This window comes from Molossus molossus, unplaced genomic scaffold (genome assembly GCF_014108415.1).
Source record: "Molossus molossus isolate mMolMol1 unplaced genomic scaffold, mMolMol1.p scaffold_m16_p_1, whole genome shotgun sequence".
NCBI lineage: Eukaryota > Metazoa > Chordata > Mammalia > Chiroptera > Molossidae > Molossus > Molossus molossus.
The window spans coordinates 105,091,425-105,115,865 of NW_023425344.1; the positions used below are offsets into that span (position 1 = coordinate 105,091,425).

General features: G+C 40.8%; 1 protein-coding gene and 1 pseudogene across 1 annotated transcript in view; both read left to right on the forward strand.

Annotated features, from left to right (window-relative positions):
• The first annotated feature begins 533 nt into the window (after window positions 1-533).
• LOC118635198 lies at window positions 534-1,091 on the forward strand (annotated as a pseudogene).
• A 7,095-nt stretch (window positions 1,092-8,186) lies between these two features.
• CUNH10orf67 (chromosome unknown C10orf67 homolog) overlaps window positions 8,187-24,441 on the forward strand; it is a 118,528-nt gene continuing 102,273 nt past the window's right edge. The window contains exon 1 of the mRNA XM_036270082.1: window positions 8,187-8,281. Coding sequence (XP_036125975.1) covers window positions 8,187-8,281 — 95 coding nt within the window. The remainder of the gene's footprint in view (window positions 8,282-24,441) is intronic.

The window sequence follows — 24,441 nt, forward strand, 5'->3', positions numbered from 1 at the left end:
TAAGGTATGTACTCTCTAGTTGCATTAAGATTCTGACTTCTCTCCCCTTTCCCTTCCTCCTCCTCTCCTGCATTCTTTGGAGAGATCTGAACAGTTTGCTCTCAAGCAACCTTGGCTGGGGGAAGGTAAGGGCTTGCTATTTACAAGCTGTCTGCAGGCTGCCAAACTCTGTGGCCTTTTTAATTTTATTGTCTCAGTTTCCCTATTTCTCCTGCTCTGAAATTTTTTCCTAAGTCCTTGCTATCCTATAACAGGAGCAATAGACTATACTACATAGACTATGTCCTTAGTAGGCTATACCATCTAGGTTTATGTAATGACATTCACACAATGATGAAATTGCCTAATGATGCCATTTTTCATAATATGTCTCTGTCATTAAGTAACACATGACCGTATAGCATTCAGCCGATTGGAAGAGGCCCACTCACATTGCATAGGGTAATCCACTTTACTCAAAATTTACCAATTTAAGAGTTAATCTGTCTCTCTTTCTCTATCATCATGGTACATGCAGTTCACTCTTCTTTGCCATGTCTTCTCAAGAGACTTTCAGGATCAAGAGGTTTCTGGCCAACCTGGCCAAATAGACCAGTTGATTAGAGCTTTATCCTGAATGCCAGGGTTGTGGGTTTGATCCACAGTCAGAGCACATACCAGAATCAACCAATGGATGTGTAAATGAGGGGAACAACAAACTGATCTCTCTCTCTCTCTCTCTCTCTCTCTCTCTCTCTCTCTCTCTCCCCTCTCCCTCCCTCCCTCTCTTTCTCTAAATAAATTAAGAAAAAAGAGGTTTCTGACCAAGAAACAAAAGCCAAGCATTGTTCCAATATACCAAGGTTGCAGATTTGATCCCGCAGTCAGGGCACCTACAAGCATCAACCAATGAATGTATAAATAGGTGGAATAACAAGTCAATTCTCTCTCTTTCAAATCAACCAATATTTTTTTTTCTTCAGAAGAAACAAAAGCAGAGTCATCCCATTTCCTAATAGATTTGGATGAAAACTGGTAATAAAATCAGATAGAACTCCAAGAGGAGACATTGGAGAAGAAACCAGCTGGGTCAGGATTCACACATGAGATAACTCACATATTTATGGAGTATCCAGATTGCTTGCAGCTTATATTACTGAGAAGATCACTATTATCTGGACAGTGGGTATATTTCATTTGTAAATTATTGCAAGAATGAGTTTTATTTTATTTTATTTTTTTAGGTAAGTCTGTTTTTATTTATTTATTTTTAGAGCGAGGAAGAGAGAGAGAAAGGAATGTTGATATGAGAGAGAAACATTGATCTGATCAGTTGTCACCCATACATGCCCCCACCAGGGGATCCAACCTTCAACCTGGGCACTTGCCCTGATGGAAAATCAAACCCACCACCTTTTGGTGTATGGGATGATGCCCCAATCTATTGAGCCACACCAGCCAGGGCTCATTTTTATCTTTGTTAATATTTTTCTGCACTAGTAGGTTAGTTCAGTAATATATATGTGAGACCTTTTAAAACTAAATACAAGTTAATCTGATCCAAAAATACTCCCACAGAAACATCCAAAATAATGTTTGCCCACATATCTAGGCTCCACGGCCCAGCCTAGGGACACATAAAAGTAACCATCCCAAAAGCATATAACCTAAGTGGGCCAATCTCTTCATCAATTGGTGGCTTGAACCTAGATCTAGAATATCCTGATGGGAAATTCTTACTTTTCACAGATGATAGAGGATTCCTTCTTCATGAAGAATGTGACAGTAGAGCACTGTGGTCTAAAACATCTGCTTTCTCCCCAAAAGGCATGGTTTCCCCAAGCATCAAGCATTGGCAGCTTGGATTAATCTCTCCATTTCTTCTCTAGTAAGGAGCCAGAATTTTCCTGCCTGGTTCTCTAGTTCCAACTACTGAGGTGCACACCACTTTAGGAACAGCTCTTTTAAAGAACTTATTCAGTGTCAATTATTGACCCACTTGATAAATACTTATTGAACACCTTCCAGGTGGGTGGCATGAGTTGGACTGGGGATGCAAGAATGAATAAGACACATACAGATTTTGTACATCAAAATCCATTGTATTAATGAAGCTTTTATCATTTCTTCTGGCTTCCCAGAAAACTGACCTAATTGGACAAACACAATTCTTAGGTTTCTTTGGATCAATGTTGTATCCTTTAAAGAAGTTTGATGAATTAATAAAAAAAATTAAAAATTAGAAAAAACTAAAGAAGTTTGATAAAGATGAACATTAGCTATTTCCCCACAATCTTGCTCTCAACTTATAATGAAAGCAAGTCTCAGACATGTATTTTAAAAAACACTCAGCAGCAAGCAGGCCCTAATTTATGCAACCTATTCAGTGAGGTCCACAAGGTCCCACGTTTCTGTCTGTTCAGGTGTTCTGCCTACCACCAGGGGTGAATGGTTCTTTTAAAGCAGACGTAATAACATTTCAGAAGCAAAATCCTAGGCCCTTTCAGTAGGCATCAGACAACTATAAAGCAAAGGCTGAACAGAGGACTGTTGGGAGATCAAGTCCCAAACTCCATCCTTCAGGGTTTAAATAACAGCCTTCATGAGAATTTTGCATACTGTTTCTGCAACAGTGGGAGGATTTCTGAGCTTCTTTAGCTGACCTACATATCTTGAACATCTTTAAATGCACACATTCTAGCCCACTTCTAATATCTAGTCAATAGGTTAGTCAATAAGTCACCACATTCACCTATAAAAACCCATTGCTAATGTTCAGTGTATTAACTGACACCGTGCAGCTTATTGATCTAGAACCATTAATAGCAGAGTTTGGAGTAAGTAGTCTCTTTTGTGTTTGGGCTTCCTGGTTTGAGCAATGGTGGTGGGCCATTCCTGGACTGTGTACTCCTGATCAGCACCTTGGCTATATAATTGATTATAGTATAACCGATGTATTGTACACATAGTAGTTTTCAGTGTACACTGAAGTATGTATTACCAAGTAAACAAACAGGCATGACTGTAACAAACCTGTGTTTTATACTACCATATTCTACCATGTCCATCATTTCCCAATAATTCTCAAAACTGCTAAACTGGAATTCTCTTGTTTACATTTCCAGGATAGGATTTGAAGCTGAAGGACAACGAAAGGTGCCTAATATTACAGCTATAGGATGTTAATGAATGAGCCGAGCTGACTGCCTAAGCAAAGCCGACTTGGTGATTCTTTGTGGGGAATACCTTGCCTCTAAGTCTAGTCCATGTGCAGGCATGTCTAACTGCTATATATATATTAGTTTGTTTTTTTTACATCAGGCTACAGGAGAATTCTCACACCAACCAAAATCACACATTTGCTGTCTAGATCAAGTCTTACTTGGGAATCTATGTAGCTGAGAATTTGAATTCTCCTTGTGACACTGGAAAAAGAACAAAGAGAACTAGATGGTCCTAAGTTAGTACTTTGTCCAAGTTATGGAAAACCTTGAAATATCTCTATGGTTTGATGAAATAAAACCCCCCTGAAAAGGTCTTTCTCTGATTAAGACTCTTTTTTTCTTTAAACATTTTTTTTTCTTTATCAATTTTAGAGAGAGAGGAAGGGAGAGGGAGCAAGAGATAGAAACATCAGTGAGAGAGAATATTGATTGGCCACCTCCTGCATGCCCCTACTGGGGACTGGGCCCACAACCTGGGCATGTGCCCTGACCAGGAATCAAACCAGCAACCTCTTAGTGCATGGGTCAATGCTCAACCACTGACCCACACCAGCCAGGCTGACTCATACTTTTTTAAAAAATCTTCACCCAAGGATATGTTTATTGATTTTTTTTATTATTTTTTTATTTTTATTTTTTTAGAGAGAGGGAAAAGAGAGAGAGAAATATCGATCGATTGCCTCCTGTACACACCCCAACTGGTGATTGAGCTCATAACACAGGCATGTGCCCTGGCCAGGAATTGAACCCACAATATTTCAGTGCACCTGATGATGCCCATCTGACTGAGCCAGACTGGCCAGGGCTTATTAATTCTTATTACCTACCTTATTTAACTTAGTCTAAAATTCACATTTTTAATGGTTTTAGATGAAATCTTAGGTTGCATGAAATATGGTAATTGCCCTTTTATTACTCATCATTCAGGATTCTAATTTTCCTGAACCACCTCATGATGCGTTGAAATGTATGTGTTGTAGAGTTCCCAGGTCATGTGCTGTGCGTGAAGGTCCACTCTGTTAGCTTGACCAGACCTGGAGAGTTCCCAAATTTCCCTCAGCAGCAGGGTCACAGCTCTTGTTTTGGGTGGACTCATTTCTGCTAGCGGCTAAGATGTAGCATTTTCTTTACATTTTCCCTGTCTCCCTTTTAAAGATCTAAATTTAGTTCCAAAGAGAGGAAACCCCCTACTACAGTATTCAAAGACATTTGGCAGCAAGATCCAAATTCTGAATCAAGGGTGCTCCTGCCCAAATTCCTTGCCATGCTTCTCCTCGTGGTTTTCAGCCGAGTGACAAACACTTATTGATGGACTTTTTATTTTTATTTTTTTTAGAATGGATATTTTCTCTCATTGCAGCAAAATGTAATATGTTAAAATGACCTAATCTCAGGAGTTTTTCCATAAAGGATTTAGGAGTGTAATATTGTCCTGGCTAAGGGCCTTGCTGTCTCAGTTCTCACCCTTTATTTAAGAACTTTGGTTATGGATGAGGCATGACATAAAACAAGTTTACATAACAGAGCCTGCACACATAATCATAGATTACAGCTGGTGATAAAAGAAAAATAAGCACTTTACATATGATGACTCTCTAAAACGAATTTAAATTACAAACCTAAACTGAAACCTCTTGGCTTTTATTAGACTATAGAACTGATAATATCCAACTGGAAGATACAAATTACTATGTTTAGAGTCAGCACTTGACTCTTACTCAAATCCTCATGCTACTTAATCCAAGATGTTATCATTTTTAATAATTGGTAGGTGATATTTTCATATGAACACACATTATATTTATACATGTGTGTGTTTTAGAGAAGTATTTGAAATGTTAAAAGTGTGCCCTATTAATTTACCCAGTAAAAATCATTTTACCTTCTGAAATATCCAGAAAACTTTCAATAATGTATTTCTTAGTGGAGGTTTAGAAGGAAGGAACACAGTCCTTTAGGCCTGGTTAGTATTTGTCTCTCAAAGTGCTGCATACTTTTCTCACTTTATAGACTATTCCTCCCAGCCACCCTGAAAGGTTCATTGTCCAGTTTTTACTGGTGAGAAAAGAGAAGCTCAGAGATGTTTGCCCAATGTTCTAAATCAGTGATTTTCAACCAGTGTGCTGCAAGAATTTGTAAAACATGCAATACCTGACTATTTAGTCAGGACACTGACCTCTTTTCCTTTACAATGTCAAATAAAAAAAGGACAACAGCCAACACAATTGCTATCCAGTGTGAGTGAATCAAAATTATACCTATCCTTTTTTGTCAGATTGGCAAAAATATATATATATTTTGGCGTGCTGCAGAATTTTAGTAATTAGTTTGTGTGTGCCGTGCTATTCTAAAGCAAGTAAGTTTCAAAGTCAGTGTTTTTTGTTTGTTTGTTTTGTTTTAATATTTCTCCAGAGGGCATGAGGTTTCCACTAAAAGTGATCAATAAATTCAACATGTGATACAAGAAGCTTGGATTTACTCTGATAAATGCTTTGACAGTGCCAACTCCAGTTTTTATAGGTGAGAATATGATCTGAAATGAATAAGTTTATAAGGAATACAGCTGAGAGATAACTCTCTCTCTCCCTCTCCCCCTCCCCCCCCCTCTCTCACCCCCGATTTTCCCTCTCTCCTTCCCGCAGGCAGGTTTTGCTTGCCTTTCTTTCTCCTAAGTTCTAAGGGCCCTTCTTTTGCCTCAGTAACTTGTTTTCTGAGTACATTCAGCCCAACAGGCTCACTGTTTTCCAGGGCTCACTTCTACTACTGTGACTTTCTAAATAAACGTTTGCAAAACAAAACAAAAACATTCATCCTCATTACATAGACTCCTAAACACTGAAATCTGAACCTTCGTGATATGCTATAGCAAGGTTTCAAACAAAGAGGTTTTGTTTAGTACCTGTTGTTGTGGGATGGTGTAACTATGCAGTCCATACCAGTCAACAAACACCTCACAGTGTTGACCAATGACTCATGAAATCTACTGTGAGATCTCTGTTCAGTCTCAAAATATTCATTTAGAATTGCATTAGTAAAATAGCCAACGGCTTATCACAGTCTTTTTGATATCTGGCATGATTCTAAATGGATCAGATTTTTATTTCAACTTGAAATTTTACTCTTTATAGTTAAAATTTTATCTGCATTGTTATATTTTTAAAAAGCACTTTAAAAAAGACAATTTATTATAGGTATATACATTTATTATTTTTAAAGTACATTTGGCCCTGGCCAGTTTGGATCAGTTAATTAGAGCATCACCTCGAGAACCGAAGGGTCGGGGGTTCAATTCCTGGTCAGGAGCATGTACCTAGGTTGCAGGTTCAATCCCTGGGCCCCAACAGGGTCATGAAGGAAGCAACCAATCAATGTGTCTCTCTCATTGATGTTTCTCTCTCTCTTTCTCTCTCTCTCTCTCTTTACCTCCCTCCCTCTCTTCCACTCTAACTATAGATCAATGGAAAATTGTCCTTGGGTGAGGATTAACAAAAATAAAATAAAATAAAATAAAATAAAATAAAATAAAATAAAATAAAATAAAAATAATAACATACCTTTTGATTACATAAGATTTTCCTAAGTAAGCTTAGAAGTTAGATTTAAAAAATAAAAACCTCTTTCAAGTAGAAGTAACTTTTTCTCGTCTGTTCATGTCTCAGAGATTATTTAGGCATTGGTTATGATTTTTGTTTGCCATTTGTGGCTTTTTGTGTTTGAATTTAAATATGAGTGGTGATAATTGCTACAGTGATTTCCTTTTTCTACTTTGGGCTTCTAATATCAAAATAACTTCTTTTTCACATAGTTTGTTATAAGAAAGAGAAGAAAATGATTTGTTTTCTTATAGACAATATACTGAAATGGAAATGTAGTATACTTAGTTCTAAAATGAGGCAATGACATATTGATAATATTAGGATAGGTATCTTCTATCAATAGTCAGTGAGTGACACATAATTTAAAATAAAGAATGAGCAATAGTTTCATGAGTTAAATATTTTTTCTTATTATTGTAAAAACTTAACATGAATTCTACACTGCATGGCATGGCTTAAAACCTAACATCTTACCTCTGACCTTCATTTTTAGAAACATAGGCCTGTTTAATCTCTGCAAGAAAAATATTTTAAATATGTTTTTATTGATATTTTAGAGAGAGGGGAAGGGAAAGAAACATCTACGTGAGAGAAAAACATGGATGGGCGGCCTCCTGCACACCCCCTACTGGGCATGGAGCCTGCAGCCCAGGCATGTGCCCTGACCCAGAATCCAATCGGGATCTCTCAGTCCAGAGGACAATGCTCAACCCACTGAGCCACACAGGGGGTGGGGGGGCAGCAAAGAAATTTTTCTGTCCACAAACACTTATGTCCATGGTCAGTGTCAGGGCTAGCCTATTCATCACACCTCCTGATCCCTTATTATGGCATTGCTCTGAGAGCCCAGGTCTCATTGTGCCATGAGCATCCTTACTAGATGGGTGCACCATTTTTCATCCTCCCTTTGTGCGACTTTTAGCATAGGGCAGGCCGGGGAACTGCACTACAGAAAGCAGGAATCCACACCCACCTCACTCCCAAAAGCGTGGGCCTCGCAGGAGGCTGCGCTCAGAGCCCTTGGTGAAGAGAGGGCAAGAAGAGTTGGAGGTGGTGTGATGTTGCAGGATTATCTACAGGGGTCCAGCTTTCTGGGGATATTTCAGCGATGACCTGGCTCGTGGGCGTCCAGGGAAGAGGACGCCTTGTCAGAGAGCCCTGAGTGTGGCGGGCAGTGGAAGCCGCCTGGAGGCAACTCCAGAGCCCGCCCAGCGGTCCCCTCATCCCCCCCACCCCCACCCCCGTCGAGCCCCCAGCCCAAGAATTCGCTCGCCCTCAGGTTCCCTAGGAGTCGCCATGGCAACGGACGCAGGTTCTGGACTCCCACGCGCTCCAGAGGGAATCTGGGCGGGAGGCGCATCACCCAGCGGCTGCCTCCCCGGCTCCGATGGAGGGCTTGGAGGACACGCCCGAGAGCGAGGAGTGCCTGGGGAACCTGGAGAGCCTGGAGTCGGCTATTGAACAGTTCCAGATCAGCCCCAGGTGACAGAGCAGGCTGCAGCGCCCCACGCGGCGCCACCTTCCCTTCTGCAGGGTCCCACCGCCGCGCCCCGCGGCCCATTCACGTCCCGCGCCCCTTTCGCGCCGCCTGGGCCCCGTGCTCCACCGCTGCCGTTTTGATTTCGTAAAACCATTAGTGACGACACGGACCCTGGAGCCAGACTGCCAGGCTTCAGTCCTCATGACCGTCTTCCAGGGCCCAGGAGCAAATTACTTCCCTGAGTCTTAGTCACTCCCTTGAAAAACAGCCCTGATGGTGATAAACAGTGCCTACTTCATAGTTCACAGGAACAGTTAATGAGTTAACCTGGTTAACGTGTTTAGGAGGGTACCATATATATATAGTACCCCCCGTTATTCTTTGATCTTTTTTTAGTTTTTATCTTTCACACTCTTTTTCCTCTTCTCCTCCAGTTTTGTTTATTTGGATAATGCAGAGCTGATGTTTCTGGGAAAAAAAATATATATTTTTCTTCTTTAAACCCTTTATAGTCATTAGGTGACCAGCAACAACTTAGCCTCTATGCACATACTTTCAATTCTCTAAGACAAGGGCCATTTGGTGCCAGATGGCCTTGCTTAGAGGCCAACCCTTCTCACTAAAGGAGAGAGAGAGAGAGAGAGAGAGAGAGAGAGAGAGAGATCCCCAGTGTGGGGATTTATCCAGTGAGACTATGCTAGACACAGGATCTGGTTTATTGGTGCTTGTGAAAGGCATTTATAGGCAGTAGCATGTGGTAAGCACCTTAGGCACACAGTGTCTGACCTGTTCTAGTTGTTTACTGAGAGGAATGACTTCCTGCCCTGGATTCTTGGCATTCTGTGGTGGGTTGGTCTCCAACAAAGCTCACCACCTGGGCTTAGCGAACAGATTGACAATTCCAGGTGCTCAGTGAGTAAATGTTGCCTGAACAAAGGAACCAGTAATGCCCATGTTCATTTCTCTTCACCCACAGTGCCAGGGACCTTGTGCTGGTGCCTGGTGTGAGTGAGTGCGTGGCTGAGGCTCCAGTACTGACTGCAGTTCTGGGATTAAGGCCCTTAGGCACTGGGAGACAGCAGTCTACCAATGGACCAAAGCCTTGCCTTCGTGAAGTCTACATTCCTCTCAGGAAACAATGACAAACAAGCAAACTATATAATAAGTTAGATATTAGTGGTAACTGCTAAAAAAGAAACAGCAGGAAGGTGTAGAGGGAATTGTGTGTGGAGTGTAATTTCAGATGTCATGGTCAAAGAAAGCTTGGCCAAGGTGACATTGGGGTGAAGACTGCTGGTTTGAGAGGGGACCATTCAGATTTATTGGGACAGTGTGTTACAGGCAGAGAACAGGGAGTGGAAAGGAGTGGGCCTGGGTGTTCCACCATCAAGGAGGCCAGAGTGACTGGAGCAGAGTGTGAGGGGAGAGCAGTGGAGATGAGGCAGAGGTAAGGGATGGGGCCAGGTGGTATGGAACCTGGATTACTGTATGGATTTCAGCTTTAACCTTGAATGAGATGATTTTGTTATCAGTGAGGAGCTCTTTATGTCACCACTGGTTGCTGGTGGGAGTGGGCTTCTTGCAATGTCAGGGAAAAAAAATACATTTTCTGAGACTCACGGAAAAGAATAAATGGTATTAAAGTGCATGGAATTAAATCCCTGAGTTTCCAAGTTTCCCTCTCCCTCCATCCTGCCATGGAAGAAGTCCAGCTGTGTCATCCGCAGAGTTAGGATTAAAGCCATTACCCTGAAATTTCATCCCATATTTGCACAGTCCAGTCCAGTATGAGCCTACCTTAGCTTTTGTTCCCAGCTATAGTCCACTGTGTGTGGGGTCTGCATGGCCATGCCCATGTGGCGTCTAGGGCCACATGGCTCTGGAGGGAACATGGGCAAGTGCAAGAAAGCAGGAGAAAAGCCAGAGGAATAAAAGAGAGCAAGTTCTTTTGTCTGGAGATTTTACCCTTCTAAGATTACTTGCGTTTGCAGGGGCTTCCCCCCCTATAGCCAATTATCTTTCTTCCAGGCTAGACTCACAGGCAAGTGTTTTCCCTACATCACCCCAACTTTACTATGCATGTGTCCATCTTCCCTTTGTTGGACCCCTTTCCCCAGTGCTCTGCAGGGAATGGACTAATGAAAAGTTGCAGTTTCCTGGTGAACCTGCCCAGATGGTCATACTTATAATGTCTGTCCTTCCTTTTGCTCCATTCCTATTAATAATAACAACCTAATTACAATGATAACAATATGATGTGTTTTTTCAATACAACCAAGCAATTCTCCAAATTCTCAGTGGACACTGACTGGATGTCCTACAATTTAACTCACTTCTGACACATCAGGTCCCACAGGTTAAAGGCTCAGTCCCACAGGTCCTCCCCTCTTCTTCATCTTTAGATGCCAATTGTAAGTCCAAGTTGTCACATATGCTTCTAATCACAAACTATAAATTAGAGGTTTCCATGACCCCTTCCACAGGTTTGATTAACTTGCTATAACAGATCTCATAACTCAGGAATCAAGTTTTTTTAATAGGTTATTTGTTTATTACAAAGAATATTAAAGGATATATATGAATAGATAGCCAGATGAAAATACACATAGGGTGAGGTCCAGAAATGTCTCGAGCACAAGAGCTTCTGTCTCTGTGGAGGTGTACCATCCTCTCTATACATGGATACTTTCTTGTTCACCAACCTGTAAGCTCTCTGAACCCTGTACATTAGGGATTTTGTGGAGGCCTTATCACATAGGCATGACTGAGCAAATCATTCTTTTTGATGGTTGATTCAACCTCCAGCCCCTTTCTGGGAGTGGAGAGTGGGATTGACAGGTCCAACCCTCTAATAGTGACTGACTCCTCCCCCAATTGCCACCATCCTGAAGAGTTGTCCAAAAGTCACCTCATTAACAAACTCAGGTGTTGTTGAAAGCAGTTTGTTATTTATGAATGACTGAAGATGCCACTTCACCTTTCTATGCTGAAGCTATTTTAGGAACTAAGGGCAAAAGACCTAATATTTTTTAAAAGATGCTTCCATTGCTCTTGCTTAGGAAATTTCAAGGATTTGAAGAGCTATGAGGCATGAGGACCAAAATATTTATTTAGTTTAAATAACACTATCACAAATGGGAAGCCATGAGGCTATTGGAGCAGAGGAATGACATGATTTGACTATGTAATCTTTTTTTTTTTTTTTAAGATATGTTTTTATTGATTTGAGAGAAAGAGAAACATTGATTGGCTGCCTCCTGCATGCCCCCCACTGGGGATTGCGCACACAACCCAGGCATGTGTCCTGACCAGAAATAGAACCAGTGAGCTCTCAGATCCACACTAGCCGGTATAATCTGACTAGTTTTTCAATAGGATTTTTCTGGTTGCTGTTTTGATAATAGATTATAGCGAGGATAAGGGCTGAAACAGAGAAACCAGTTAGGGGCTGTAGGGGAGAAAAATAATTTTTATCAACCTTTCTAGGTTCTTGGCTGAGATATACCTCTGCTCCACCCACCCCCATAATAAAAGACAGATTAACAGGAGAAAAACAGAAGTTTCATAACATATACTTCCTGTATATATGGGAGATACCTAGAGAAACTAAATAAATCCCTGAAGCCACCACCTTAAATAACATCTTCAGCTAAAGAGAAAAGAAGTTATGGGGAGAATACCAGGGAAAGCATAATAAACTGGGGTATTATCAGGCAGATTTAAGTCAGTGCCTTCTCCATTGCTAAGATCCTCTTCCTGTGATCTAGTCATCCTTCACTTCCTGGTACAGAAAAGGAGAGCCTTAAAATGAAGATTTCCTTTATAAATGTCAATTTCTCTTACAAAAGGGCAACCTCTGTTTTCAGAGCTTCTCCTGTGTCTACAGTTTCTCAAAATAATTAGCTCAAAAAAAAAAAAATCCTTATGCCAACAAAGCATATTTTTGGGTGCCGTATTCTACTACCCTTCTAGTCTAAAGTTTAAAAAATAAAGGTCTACACTGGCTATATAAACTTGGGATTAATTGGCACAAAGATGGATCTAGAGCTGGGAGTCTTGGTGAGATACCTAGGACATGAGCATACAAAGAAAAGTCTTTTTGAGCCTTGGGGTACATCAAAATTGTGTGTTCTTTGAAAAGGAAAAAAGGGAAATAATGTTTTCCTTATTTAAAATTGAGCAGTGAAAATTTAGCACACCTAATGTTACCAAACCCAAGTTCTTGTGCCCGATGCTTCAGAAGGCCAAAGCTCAGAACATCAGAGCGTGGAGTAAGGAAAGGTTTATTGATCAAGAAGGCACCAACTGAGAAGATGGGAGACTTAATAGTGTCTCAAATCCATCTTGTTCACTGGACTAGGATAGGGATTTCTAAGGGGTTGGAGGAATATATATGCAGAAGTGCTGGTGGGGCAAGTTTTAATTGGATGACCTTGGATCCTGGTCATTTATGTTAAAGGGGCATCAGCACTGGATCTTCCTGGACAAGAAACCCTTCGCTTCCAAAAGAGTTCTGGTATGCAAGTTTTGTTTTGTCCCTGACATTTCGCTTTGTGGAGGGGCTGGGATGAGACTTTGGTTCCCAGTGTAGCAGCTGGAGGTCAGAGTTCTCTCCTTTGCACAAGCTTTTGCTGCATGGCTTGTGATTTTGGTCAATCTATTATCTCTGGAAACTAACTCAGTATCTTGTTAAACAGGATAGGACCATTTTGAGCTGATTCTGTGGTTACGCTAATGGCATTTTCTTTGACTCACTTATTAATGAGTATTTATTAGGATAGAATATTCTAGGATTTAGTGAGAAGTGTCATTGCATTCTATTAGTCAATATTCATTGATCTGTTTTCTATAATAAACACATTAATTTTGTATCTAGTTTATTTTAAAAAACTATGATTGTTATCTTTCCAAGACTGTATTTTATGCATAACAACCAAGCTATTATTCAGAAATCAAATTGCTGAGATTATAAATAAAGACTGCGTAGGGCCATGGCTGGTTTGGCTCAGCGGTTAGAGTGTCGGCCTGTGGTCCAGAGAGACCTGGGTTCAGTTCCCGCTAAGGGCATGTACCTTAGTTGCAGTTTGTCCCCGGCCCTGGTTGGGTCATGCGGGTGGCAGCCACTCGATGTGTCCCTTTTACATCATCTTTCTCTCTTTCTCTCTTTTCCTCTCTCTCCCTCCCACTCTATCTGAACAAAAAATAAAAAAAATGTCCTCAAGTGAGGATAAAAAAAAAGACTGTGTAGGAACCACTTATTAAGTTTTTTGTGATGGGGGTTTCAATTCTAGGCATTGGGATTGTCATCTGTAATTAGAGATATTGTAATTTAATGGGAAACTGAAAAATGAACCTTTATGTTTCACTTGGATTCTGAATGAGCCATATCTTTCTGACCTAGTCACATAGTAAGTTATGGCTCCAGAGACCTTGGAGCCACAGATTTATTCTCACTAAGGATGGAGAATAGGAATCTGTCACTCCAGGCTTATGATGTTAGATGAATTATTTACTCTCTTTGAACCTCAGTTTCCATATATTCAAAACAAGAATCTCTCTTAAGAGATTACGGGGAGGATAACCAGAGGGGAAAATGTGTGTGTAATGCATATATCTTAACAAAGCACATTGGGGCAAGGTAAGCACTCAAAAAATAGACACTAACATTATTTTTAGATACTCTAGAGGAGGTATCTGTAAAATTTTTTAACTTAATTTAAAAATATTATATTGTAGTATTGTGACACCAGAAGGAATAACTGAAAGCATTATTCCACATTTTAAAATCATATCCTGAAAATATTTTGGGTTTTCAGTCAATGCAGCTGGTCCTGGCATCACCCACGTGGTTTTGCTGCTTTTCTGGGCCTGGAACTGAAATACAACTGAGGCCTAGATGTTCTCTCTTGCGAGGTGATGATCTTCTGTATCTGCTGTAAATTGCTCTGTCAGTTTGCTCAGCTGTCTCAGTTTCCCTATTCCACTTGACCTGGCTTCCTGGCCTGTCTCAGGAGGACATGGCTGATGGCAGAGAAAGTTGCCAGAGGGTGCTAGCCAGAGCTGGTCCATGCAGGTGGGCATGTCCAGTGGCCAAAAAACTTGCTGAAGGACTCAGGAAGGTTCTTTATCTAGCTCAGAGATTCAGATCTTCATTTCCAATGGTACTGAGTTCTCAAAAGTCCTGCTTTTTTTTTTTCTATCCTCTCCTTAATTTTTACTATTGGGCATTGTAGGGAAGGAAACATAATTTTTCTTTTACCTTTCTGGGTTTTTGCCTGAGACTCCCTTGTAATAAAAGATTAACTGCCTGGCCAGTGTGGCTCAGTGGTTGAGTGTCAACCCCTGCACCAAGAGGTCGCCAGTTTGATTCCTGGTCAGGGTACATGCCCAGGTTGTGGGCCAGATCCCCTGTGGGGGGCATGCAGAAGGTGGTCAGTCAATGTTTTCTCCATCAATATATCTATCTCTCTCTCCCTCTCCCTTCTTCTCTCTCTGGAAGCAATAAAGAAAATAAATAAATAAATAAATAAATAAATAAATAAATAAATAAATAAATAACAGATTAACAGGAGAAAAACAGAAGTTTAATAACATGTATACCTCCTATAATTTGGGGGGGAAAAATGTGTGTGTGTGACTATCTTGTATACATGAGCAATACCCAGGAAAACTAAGTAAGGCCTGAAAATGGCCCAAGCCACCACCTTCAATACCATTTACAGCTAAAGACTAAAGAAGATGTTGGAGGGAGGGGGGAAGCCATTTATGGCGGTAATTAGGTATAGTTGTTATGCAGATTTAAGCCTGAGCTTTCTCTGTTGGTGAGTTTCTAGATATTGAATCACCCCTTCTCTACCTGGTACAGAGAGAGATCCTTGCAAATGCTGATTTCCATATAAATGTAAATGTCCCTTAAAAAGGGCAACTTCTATGAAGTTTGCAGAACTTCTCCTGTACCTGCTGTTTCTTAAAAACAACCAGCTCCAGATAATACTTATGCCAAAGAGGCATGTTTTGGGGGTGGCAAATTCTACTCCCCTTAAGCATGGAAATACTAAGAGGTATCCCAGAGATTCCTGGATTCCAAACCTACTTTCCTGACTCCAGTCTTTCCTGACACCAGCAACCCACTTGCCCCTTGGTAATGAGAAGCAGTCACTTCAGCCCCTATAGTGAGCACTTTCTCTGTCTTTGGTTAAGTGTTTCTGGGAGGAAGCATTCTCCCCTTGGGAACTCAGACCTCCAAATTAGCAGATCATAAAAATGTTGGACAGGAAGCAACAATTTCAGGAGTGGGTTATTAAGTGTATTAGCAAGAGAAGCTGCCTCCACTTCTACCCTTTGATTCCTGGACCTATAATGTGGGAGAAGGCGTGCCACCACTGATTCCAAGTGTATAATGCATCCTGTAAGACAGGACCACATCCTTTCATGGATTGGGCTCTCAGTTGCCATTACTGAATCTCAGTTGTCACGTGTCAGCAAGATAACCAGAGACGCACAGTCGAATTGTAAAGGAGCACTTCATTACACCGGCGGGTTGGGGAATTCAGCTTGCCCAGATCCTCAGCAGCGGATTCTTCTTGCTTGTCAGATTTTAAAGACAGAAGCCCCATCTTCCTATTGTGCCCCCCAAGGGACTGGTACAATAGTGGATGTGACAGTGATTACAGAAGTCAAAATTAGCATTATTCACCAGGCTCACAAGTACCTGCAAATGCCTCCCAACACGTGGGACAACTATAACCTTAGGCAAAATTCCTTTACTTCTAAGGATAACTAACCTATTACTGGAAAAATATCGAGAAAGGTCCATTGATGATAAAAATGAAGTTATTTGGTCACCTTAGCCAAGAGGCCTACATAAGAATAGAATCTCCTCGCCTTAGCCTTGGGGCCCAGGTCACAATAAGCTAGTCTATCTTTCCAGTAGGCCAACCACCACTAAGTGGTAGGATATGTGATGAGACCAGTGAGTTCCACGGGTGTCAGCCCACTGCTGCACCTCTTTTGCTATGAAATGAGTACCTGGATCAGGAGTGATGCTATGCACAACATCATGCTGGTGGATGAAGCATTCAGTAATGCTTCGTCAGTGGATGGTGGTTCTGGCAGAAGCATTATGGTCAGTGACTGCACATCTGTATCCAGAATATACATCTGTCTCAGATGGTGGCTGGCTATCCTCACTTGCTGATTATGACTGCCATATTAGGGACTCAGTATTGGTCTTTGCTGTTGACTGATTAGGCACTTAGTGCTTGCTTCTGTCAAGCCTGCCTTGGTAAGGGGAAGACCGTGTTGTTGAACTCCATCCCTGCCACCACAGCCATTTTGTTTTGCAGGAGAAAAACGTTACCTCCTCCTTCAAGGGTGCTCACTGTGAACACGACTCTGGAGAATGACTGCAGAAAGCATGGCCAGGACTTTGCATCCTTGACGTGGCCAGAAAGAGTGTGCAGGGACGCTCAGGGCCCACGGAGTAGTGTGTTATTAGGAAAAATATAGGTTCCTGAAATGAATTAAACCAAATCTAAATTACAGTTTTCTTTGGAAAAACACTAGAAATTTTAATTGAAATTGAGAGGTAAATACTGATGCTCCTTCCCCACCCAGATGATACTGTTGATGAAGTCTATCAATATATGTATGTGTGTGTGTGTATGTGTGTGTGTGTATATATGTATATATTTTTAATTCTCACCTAAAGTTATATCTTTATTGATTTTTAGAGAGAGAGGAAGGGAGAGAAAGAACGAGAAAAACATTGATATGAGAGAGAAACATCGACTGTTTGCCTCCTGTATGAACCCCGACAGGGTATCAAACCTGCAGCCTAAGTATGTGCCCTGACCAGAATTTGAACCCACAACCTTTTGGTGTATGGGACAATGCTCCAACCAACAGAGCCACCCATCAGGGGCATCAGTATATTTGATGTGTATGGAAGATTAGCTGAAAATTTAGTGAGATTAGGATCTGAAAAATGGCAGCGGAGTGAATGGAGCTACACAGACCATCTCCCAGGACCATACTGGATTTACAACAAAAATAAAGGCAAATAGTCAGGAAGGGGCAACCGAAAGACACCTTGGAGGACCATTTAACCAGGGACACCAACTCAATCCTGGTAGGCTTGCAAGGATGCGAGAGGGGGCCGGGAGCCCACAGTCCACAGCGGCCTGGGCGGGGACCAGGGGACTCGGCGGGAATTTGCTGCTGCCGCCTCAGCTGCGACCCCGCCTGAGTCCTGCGAACTTTGCTGCCTGCTAAGCCCTCGGCTGGTGCCGCACAGACTCACAGGGACCAAGGGACTCTGCTGAAAGCTGCTGCCACCTGGGCAATGTCCCGTTACCGCGGCTTAGTCCTGGGGCTTCTGCTGAGTGCAACGCCCTCGGCTGGTGCCACAGCTGTGGCTGCTCCTTGCTGGAAGCAGCGCCCTCGGGTAAAAAGTCCCAGGCGGCTCCAGGACGCAGAGTCTAGACAGAGGCTAAATTGGCAGCAGTCACTCACCTTGGGCTCCGGCAGAGGGAAGGCAGACTGGATTGGAACTGTGTGGGGACACTCGGGTTTTGGAGGGTGCTAAGAGCTTTTGCTGAATGCAGCCACGCAGGACTGTGATCATTTTACTCCTTCCCAGGGCCCTGGGGAGAGGCGGAGGCCCCTCTCTCAGATATTCAACCCCACCCGGTAGCCATTGAAATGCTAAATGAGGCCCATTAACAACCAGCAGCTGCCCCACCCTCAGGAAATCCTCTTACACTGAGCACCTGAGGGAGTTTTTCAGGCAACTCAGAAACCAAGGGTCTTCAGGTGACCTCTACTAATAGCCTCCAGGCAAAAAGCTAGAGGATAACTACCATTCCCTGGGCTAGCAACACTAACCAGAAAAGCTAAGACTTGACAGTGGTGTTTAAAGTGGGTCCTCCCTGGCACATCCAAACCCAGGAGAGGAAGCCACAAACAGCAGAACACCAACACCCACAGGAAAAATTTGGCAGATTCCAAAACCAAATGTGATAGCCAAAAACAAAAACAAAATCCAAATGAAAGAATAAGAGACCTCTACCAAAGATGAGATAAATGAGGTGCAGTTAAGCAAGTTAACAGAACTAGAATTTAGAGCCATGATGTTGAGGAAGCTCAACAGCATGTCTAAGGACAAGAGCACAATGAGTAAAGACATAGAAATATTGAAAATCAACCAGTTGGAAATTAAAAACCAACAAGAAGAAATGAAGAATGACATATCAGAAATGAAAAACACATTGGAAGGTCTAAAAAGCAGACTAGGGGAAGCTGAGGACCGGATCAGTGAATTAGAAGACAGGGTAGAAAAAATCAACCAATCAGAAAACAAAAAGGAAAAAACGATTAAAAAACAGGAAGACAGCTTAAGAGAACTGTGGGACAACTGGAAACGTAATAATATTTGGATCATAGGAGTCCCTGAAGAAGAAGAAAATGAGCAAGGGTGAGAGAATATATTCAAAAAAATAGTGACAGAAAACTTCCCTAATTTGGTGAAGGAAGAAGGCATTCAAGTTCAAGAAGCACAGAGAGCCCCAAGTAAGAAGAACCCAAACAGGCCCACACCAAGACACATGGTAATCAAACTGCCTAAAATTAAAGACAAAGAGAGAATCCTAAAAACAACAAGAGATAAGCAATAGGTTACCTACAAAGGAAAGCCCATAAGGCTCTCAGCTGACTTCTCACAAGAAACACTACAGGCCAGAAGGGAATGGCATGAAGTAATCAAGGTCATGAAAAACAAGGATCTGAATCCAAGACTACTCTACCCAGCAAGTCTATTCTTCAAAATAGAAGGTCAAATAAAGAACTTCCCAGACAAAAAAATGGCTAAGGGAATATATTAGCACCAAACCAGCATGGCAAGAAATGTTAAAAGGACTGCTGTAATTACCAGGAGAAATGGGAAGAAAAATAGAACCACACTAAACAAAAATGGCAATAAATAAGTACATATCAATAATCACCGTAAATGTAAATGGATTGAATGCTCCCATAAAAAGACACAGAGTAGCTGATTGGATAAGAAAGCATGACTCATCTATATGTTGTTTACAAGAGACCCACTTCACAACAAAAGACTCACATAGATTGAAAGTGAAGGGATGGAAAAAAAATCTTCCAAGCAAACAGAAAAGAAAAAAAAGCTGGGGTAGCAATACTCATATCTGATAAAATAGATTTCAGAATGAAGGCCATAACTAGAGACAAAGAAGGCCACTATGTAATATTGAAAGGATCTATCCAACAGGAAGATATAACCTTGATAAACATGTATTCACCCAATATAGGAGCACCAAAATATATTTAAAAACTTCTGGAGGACTTCCAAGGAGAAATCTATAGCAATACAATCATAGCAGGGGACTTCAACACCCCACTGACATCACTGGATAGATCCTCTAGACAAAAAAAGGAAACAAAGTCTCTAAATGAAGCACTAGACCAAATGGATTTAATAGATATCTACAGAGAATTACACCCCAAAACTACAGAATTCACATTCTTCTCAAGTGCACATGGGACAATCTCAAAGTTAGACCACATGTTAGGGCACAAACTAAGTCTCTACAAGTTCAAGAAGATTGAAATCATATCAAGCATCTTCTCAGATCACAATGGCATGAAACTAGAAATCAATTGCAAGAAGAACATACAAAGACATTTGAACACATGGAAGCTAAATAGCATGTTATTAAACAATCAATGGGTCACCGAGGAGATCAAGGAAGAAATCAAAAACTTCCTGGAAACCAATGAAAATGAAGACACAATAACACAAAATCTATGGGATGCACCGAAAGCAGTTCTGAGAGGGAAGTTCATAGAACTACAGGCCTACCTCAATAAAGAAGAAAAATCTCTAATAGATTATCTAACCTCACAACTTAAAGAACTAGAGAGCAAACAAAAAGAAAACCCCAGAGCAAGCAGAAGAAAGGAAATAGTAAAGATCAGAGCAGAAATAAATGACATAGAGAACAAAAAAACAATTCAAAGGATCAATAAAACAAAGACTCTCCCAGCAAATAAAAGCCCAGGCCCAGATGGCTTCACGGGGGAGTTTTACCGAACATTCAAAGAAGAATTAATACCCATTCTCCTCAAACTATTTCAAAAAATTCAAGATGAAGGAAGACTTCAAAACTTGTTTTATGAAGCCAGCATAATTCTAATTCCAAAACCAGAAAAAGACACTACAAAGAAAGAAAACTACAGGCGAATATTCCTGATGAACATAGATGCCAAAATCCTGAACAAAATGCTAGCAAATCGGATCCAGCAATACACCAAAAAAATTACTCACCATGACCAAGTGGGGTTCATCCCAGGGATGCAAGGCTGATACAATATTCACAAATCAATAAACGTGATACACCACATAAATAAAATGAAGAATAAAAACCACGTGATCATATCCATAGATGATGAAAAAGCCTTCAACAAAATCCGGCATCCATTTCTGCTAAAAATGCTCAGCAATGTGGGAATAGAGGGATCATATCTAGAAATAATAAAGGCCATATATCAAAGACCTACAGCCAACATCATACTCAATGGGCAAAAACTAAAAGCATTTCCCTTAAGAACAGGAACAAGGCAAGGATGCCCACTTTCGCCACTCCTATTTAACATAGTAGTGGAAGTCTTAGCCACAGCAATCAGACAGGAAGAAAAAATAAAAGGGATCCAAATTGGAAAGGAGGAAGTGAAATTGTCATTATTTGCAGATGACATGATACTGTACATAGAAAACCCCAAAGACTCCATCAAAAGTTTACGAGACTTAATAAATGAATTTGTCAAACTAGCAGGATACAAAATTAACGTCAAGAAATCGATGGCATTCTTATACACCAAGGATGAACTCACAGAAAAAGAAACTAAGAAAACAATCCCATTTACCATTGCGGCAAAAAAATTAAGATACCTAGGAATAAACTTAACCAAAGAAATAAAGGACCGATTTGAAGAAAACTACAGGTCATTGAAAAAAGAAATAGAGGAAGATATAAAAACATGGAAGTACATACCCTTTTCATGGATTGGGAGAATTAGCATCATTAAAATGTCCATATTACCTAAAGCAATCTATAGATTCAACGCAATCCCCATCAAAATACCAACGGCATACTTCACAGAATTAGAACAATTATTTCAAAAGTTCATAAGGAACCAAAAAAAGGCCTTGAATAGCCACAACAATCTTGAAAAGGAAGAACAAAGTTGGAAGGATCACGATACCAGATTGCAGGTTATACTACAAAGCCACTGTAATCAAAACAGCCTGGTACTGGCACAAGAACAGGCATATAGACCAGTGGAACAGAATAGAGAACCCAGAAATGGACCCAAGGCAATATGCTCAATTAATATTTGACAAAGGTGGCAAGAGCATACAGTGGAGTAAGGACAGCCTCTTTAATAAATGGTGCTGGGAAAATTGGACAGCTACTTGCAGAAAAATGAAACTAGACCATCAACTTACACCCTACACAAGAATAAACTCAAAATGGATAAAAGACTTAAATGTGACTCATGAATCCATAAAAATCCTAGAAGAGACTGTAGGCAACAAAATTTCAGACATCATACGCAGCAGAATTTTTATTGACACATCACCTAAGGCAATAGAAACAAAGGAGAAAATGAACACATGGGACTACATCAAACTCAAAAGCTTATGCACAGGGAAAGATACAATAATCAAAACGGAAAGGCTACCCACTGTATGGGAGAGCATAATTGCCAATGATATATCAGATAAGGGGTTAATTTCCAATACATATAGAGTGCTCATACAACTCCACAAAAGGAAGACAAAGAATCCAATTCAAAAATGGGCAGAGGGCCCTGGCCGGTTTGGCTCAGCGGTTAGAGCATCAGCCTGCGGTCCCGAGAGACCCGGGTTCAGTTCCCGCTAAGGGCATGTACCTTGGTTGCAGTTTGTCCCCGGCCCTGGTCGGTCATGCAGGTGGCAGCCACTCGATGTGTCCCTTTCGCATCGATGTTTCTCTCTCTCTCTTTCTCCCTTCCACTCTACCTGAACAAACAAAAAAAATGTCCTCGGGTGAGGATAAAAAAAAAAAAATGGGCAGAGGAACTAAATAGACACCTCTCCAAACAGGACATACAAATGGCTAAGAAACGTATGAAGAAATGCTCATCATCACTAATCATCAGAGAGATGCAAATTAAAACAACAATGAGGTATCACCTCACACCTGTCAGAATGGCTGCCATCAACAAATCATCAAACAACAAGTGTTGGTGAGGGTGTGGTGAAAAGGGGACTCTAGTGCACTGCTGGTGGGAATGCAGACTGGTGCAGCCACTATGGAAAACAATATGGTGTTACCTGAGAAAATTAAAAATTGAACTTCCATTTTACCCAGTGATCCCACTTCTAGGAATATCTTAGGGTATCTAAGAAGTCTGAAACACCAATCAGAAAGAATATATGTACCCCATGTTTGTAGCAGCACTATTTACAATAGCTAAGATCTGGAAACAGCCCAAGTGTCCATCAGTAGACGAGTGGATAAAAAAGCAGTGGTACATATACACAATGGAGTACTACGCAGCTGTAATAAAGAAAGATCTCTTATCCTTTGAGACTACATGGAGGGACCTGGAAAGTATCATCCTAAGTGAAACAAGCCAAACAGAGAAAGACAAGTTTCATATGATCTCACTTATTTGTGGAATATAATGAACATAACAGTCTGAGGAATGGGGTAGTCCCAGAGACTTGGAAGTGGGGTACAGACTGACAATCCCCTAAAAAGGGGGCTGGTGGGGGAAAGATAAACCACAGAACTTATATGCATGTATGCATGAACAGTGGTCATGGACAACAAACTGGGGAAAGGGAAGGGAGGGAGGGGGAGGGGGAATCAGTGGGGGGGGGAAGGAGAAACATCTGTAACAAAAATTAATTAATAAAAAAAATTTAGTGAGATTAATTGCAAATTATTATTTTGAATATTAAAAATGTTTTTAAAATTTAAGTAGCCTTTTTAGTTGAATATTACTATGCTTTAATACTTTTCTCCAAATCTGATTTAAAAAATTATGATATTTTAAAATATTGTAACGAGTCCTGGCTGGGTAACTCAGTTGGTTAGAGCATCATCCCCATATGCCAAGGTTGTGGGTTCAGTCCCCAGTCAGGGCACATACAAGAATCAACGAGGAATGCACAAATAAGTGAAACAACAAATTGATGTTTCTCTCTGTCTCCCTCCCTCTCTCTCATTCTCCCTCTACCCCTCCTTCTCTCTCTCTAAATCAATAATTTTTTTAAAAAAGATTTAAATAAATAAAACACAGTAATGATTGTCATAACTACCACTACCTCAGCATCAATAACAGGTAAGACAGGTTTTGGAGTTCACTGAGTCAATGGCTAAACAAAGTCATCAGTCAAAATTATGTCCTTCTTTTTAAAAGCTATGCCCTGGCTTTGCCCCTCTGGCTGGACCCTCTTGTGGTGACCAGATGACTGTGTCAGTCCTTGGCATCTTTCCACATGTGGCCATGTCCAGAGTCACAGAGGAAACCTCTCCCTCATAGTCTGTGGAGGACAGAAGCACAGACACTCTATCTTTGAGCTGGCATTGGAAAGTCTGGGAATTCTACTTGGGTTTTATGGCTTTCTTATTTTAGCTGACATTTTAGAAACCAACAGTTGTGGTAAGTTTGATCAACCTCAAAAAGAGTGGTTGCATCCAGGATACTGTCTGAGATGCCCGTCATTAAAGGTCTATACAAGTTTACAAATCCTTGGTCTTAGCCTGCTCAAATTTTTTCAAGAATTGAGTTTAAAAATCAAATGCAATATAAGTACATGATTATCACAAAGAAGCAGTTTCCAAAGTTTTTGTTTTTAGAACCTCTTTATGGTCTTAAAAATTATTGAGGACTTCAAAGAGCTTTAGTTTATGTTCTCTTTATTCATAGTTATCATAGTAGACATCTAAAAGGAGAAAATTTGTTTAAAATAATGATAAAACAATTCTGTGTTACTATAAGTAACACATTTTAAAGAAAAACAGACTCTTTTTCAAAACAAAACTTTAATGAAACTAGTGTCTTTTTTTTTTTTTTTTTACATTTTTGCAAGTCT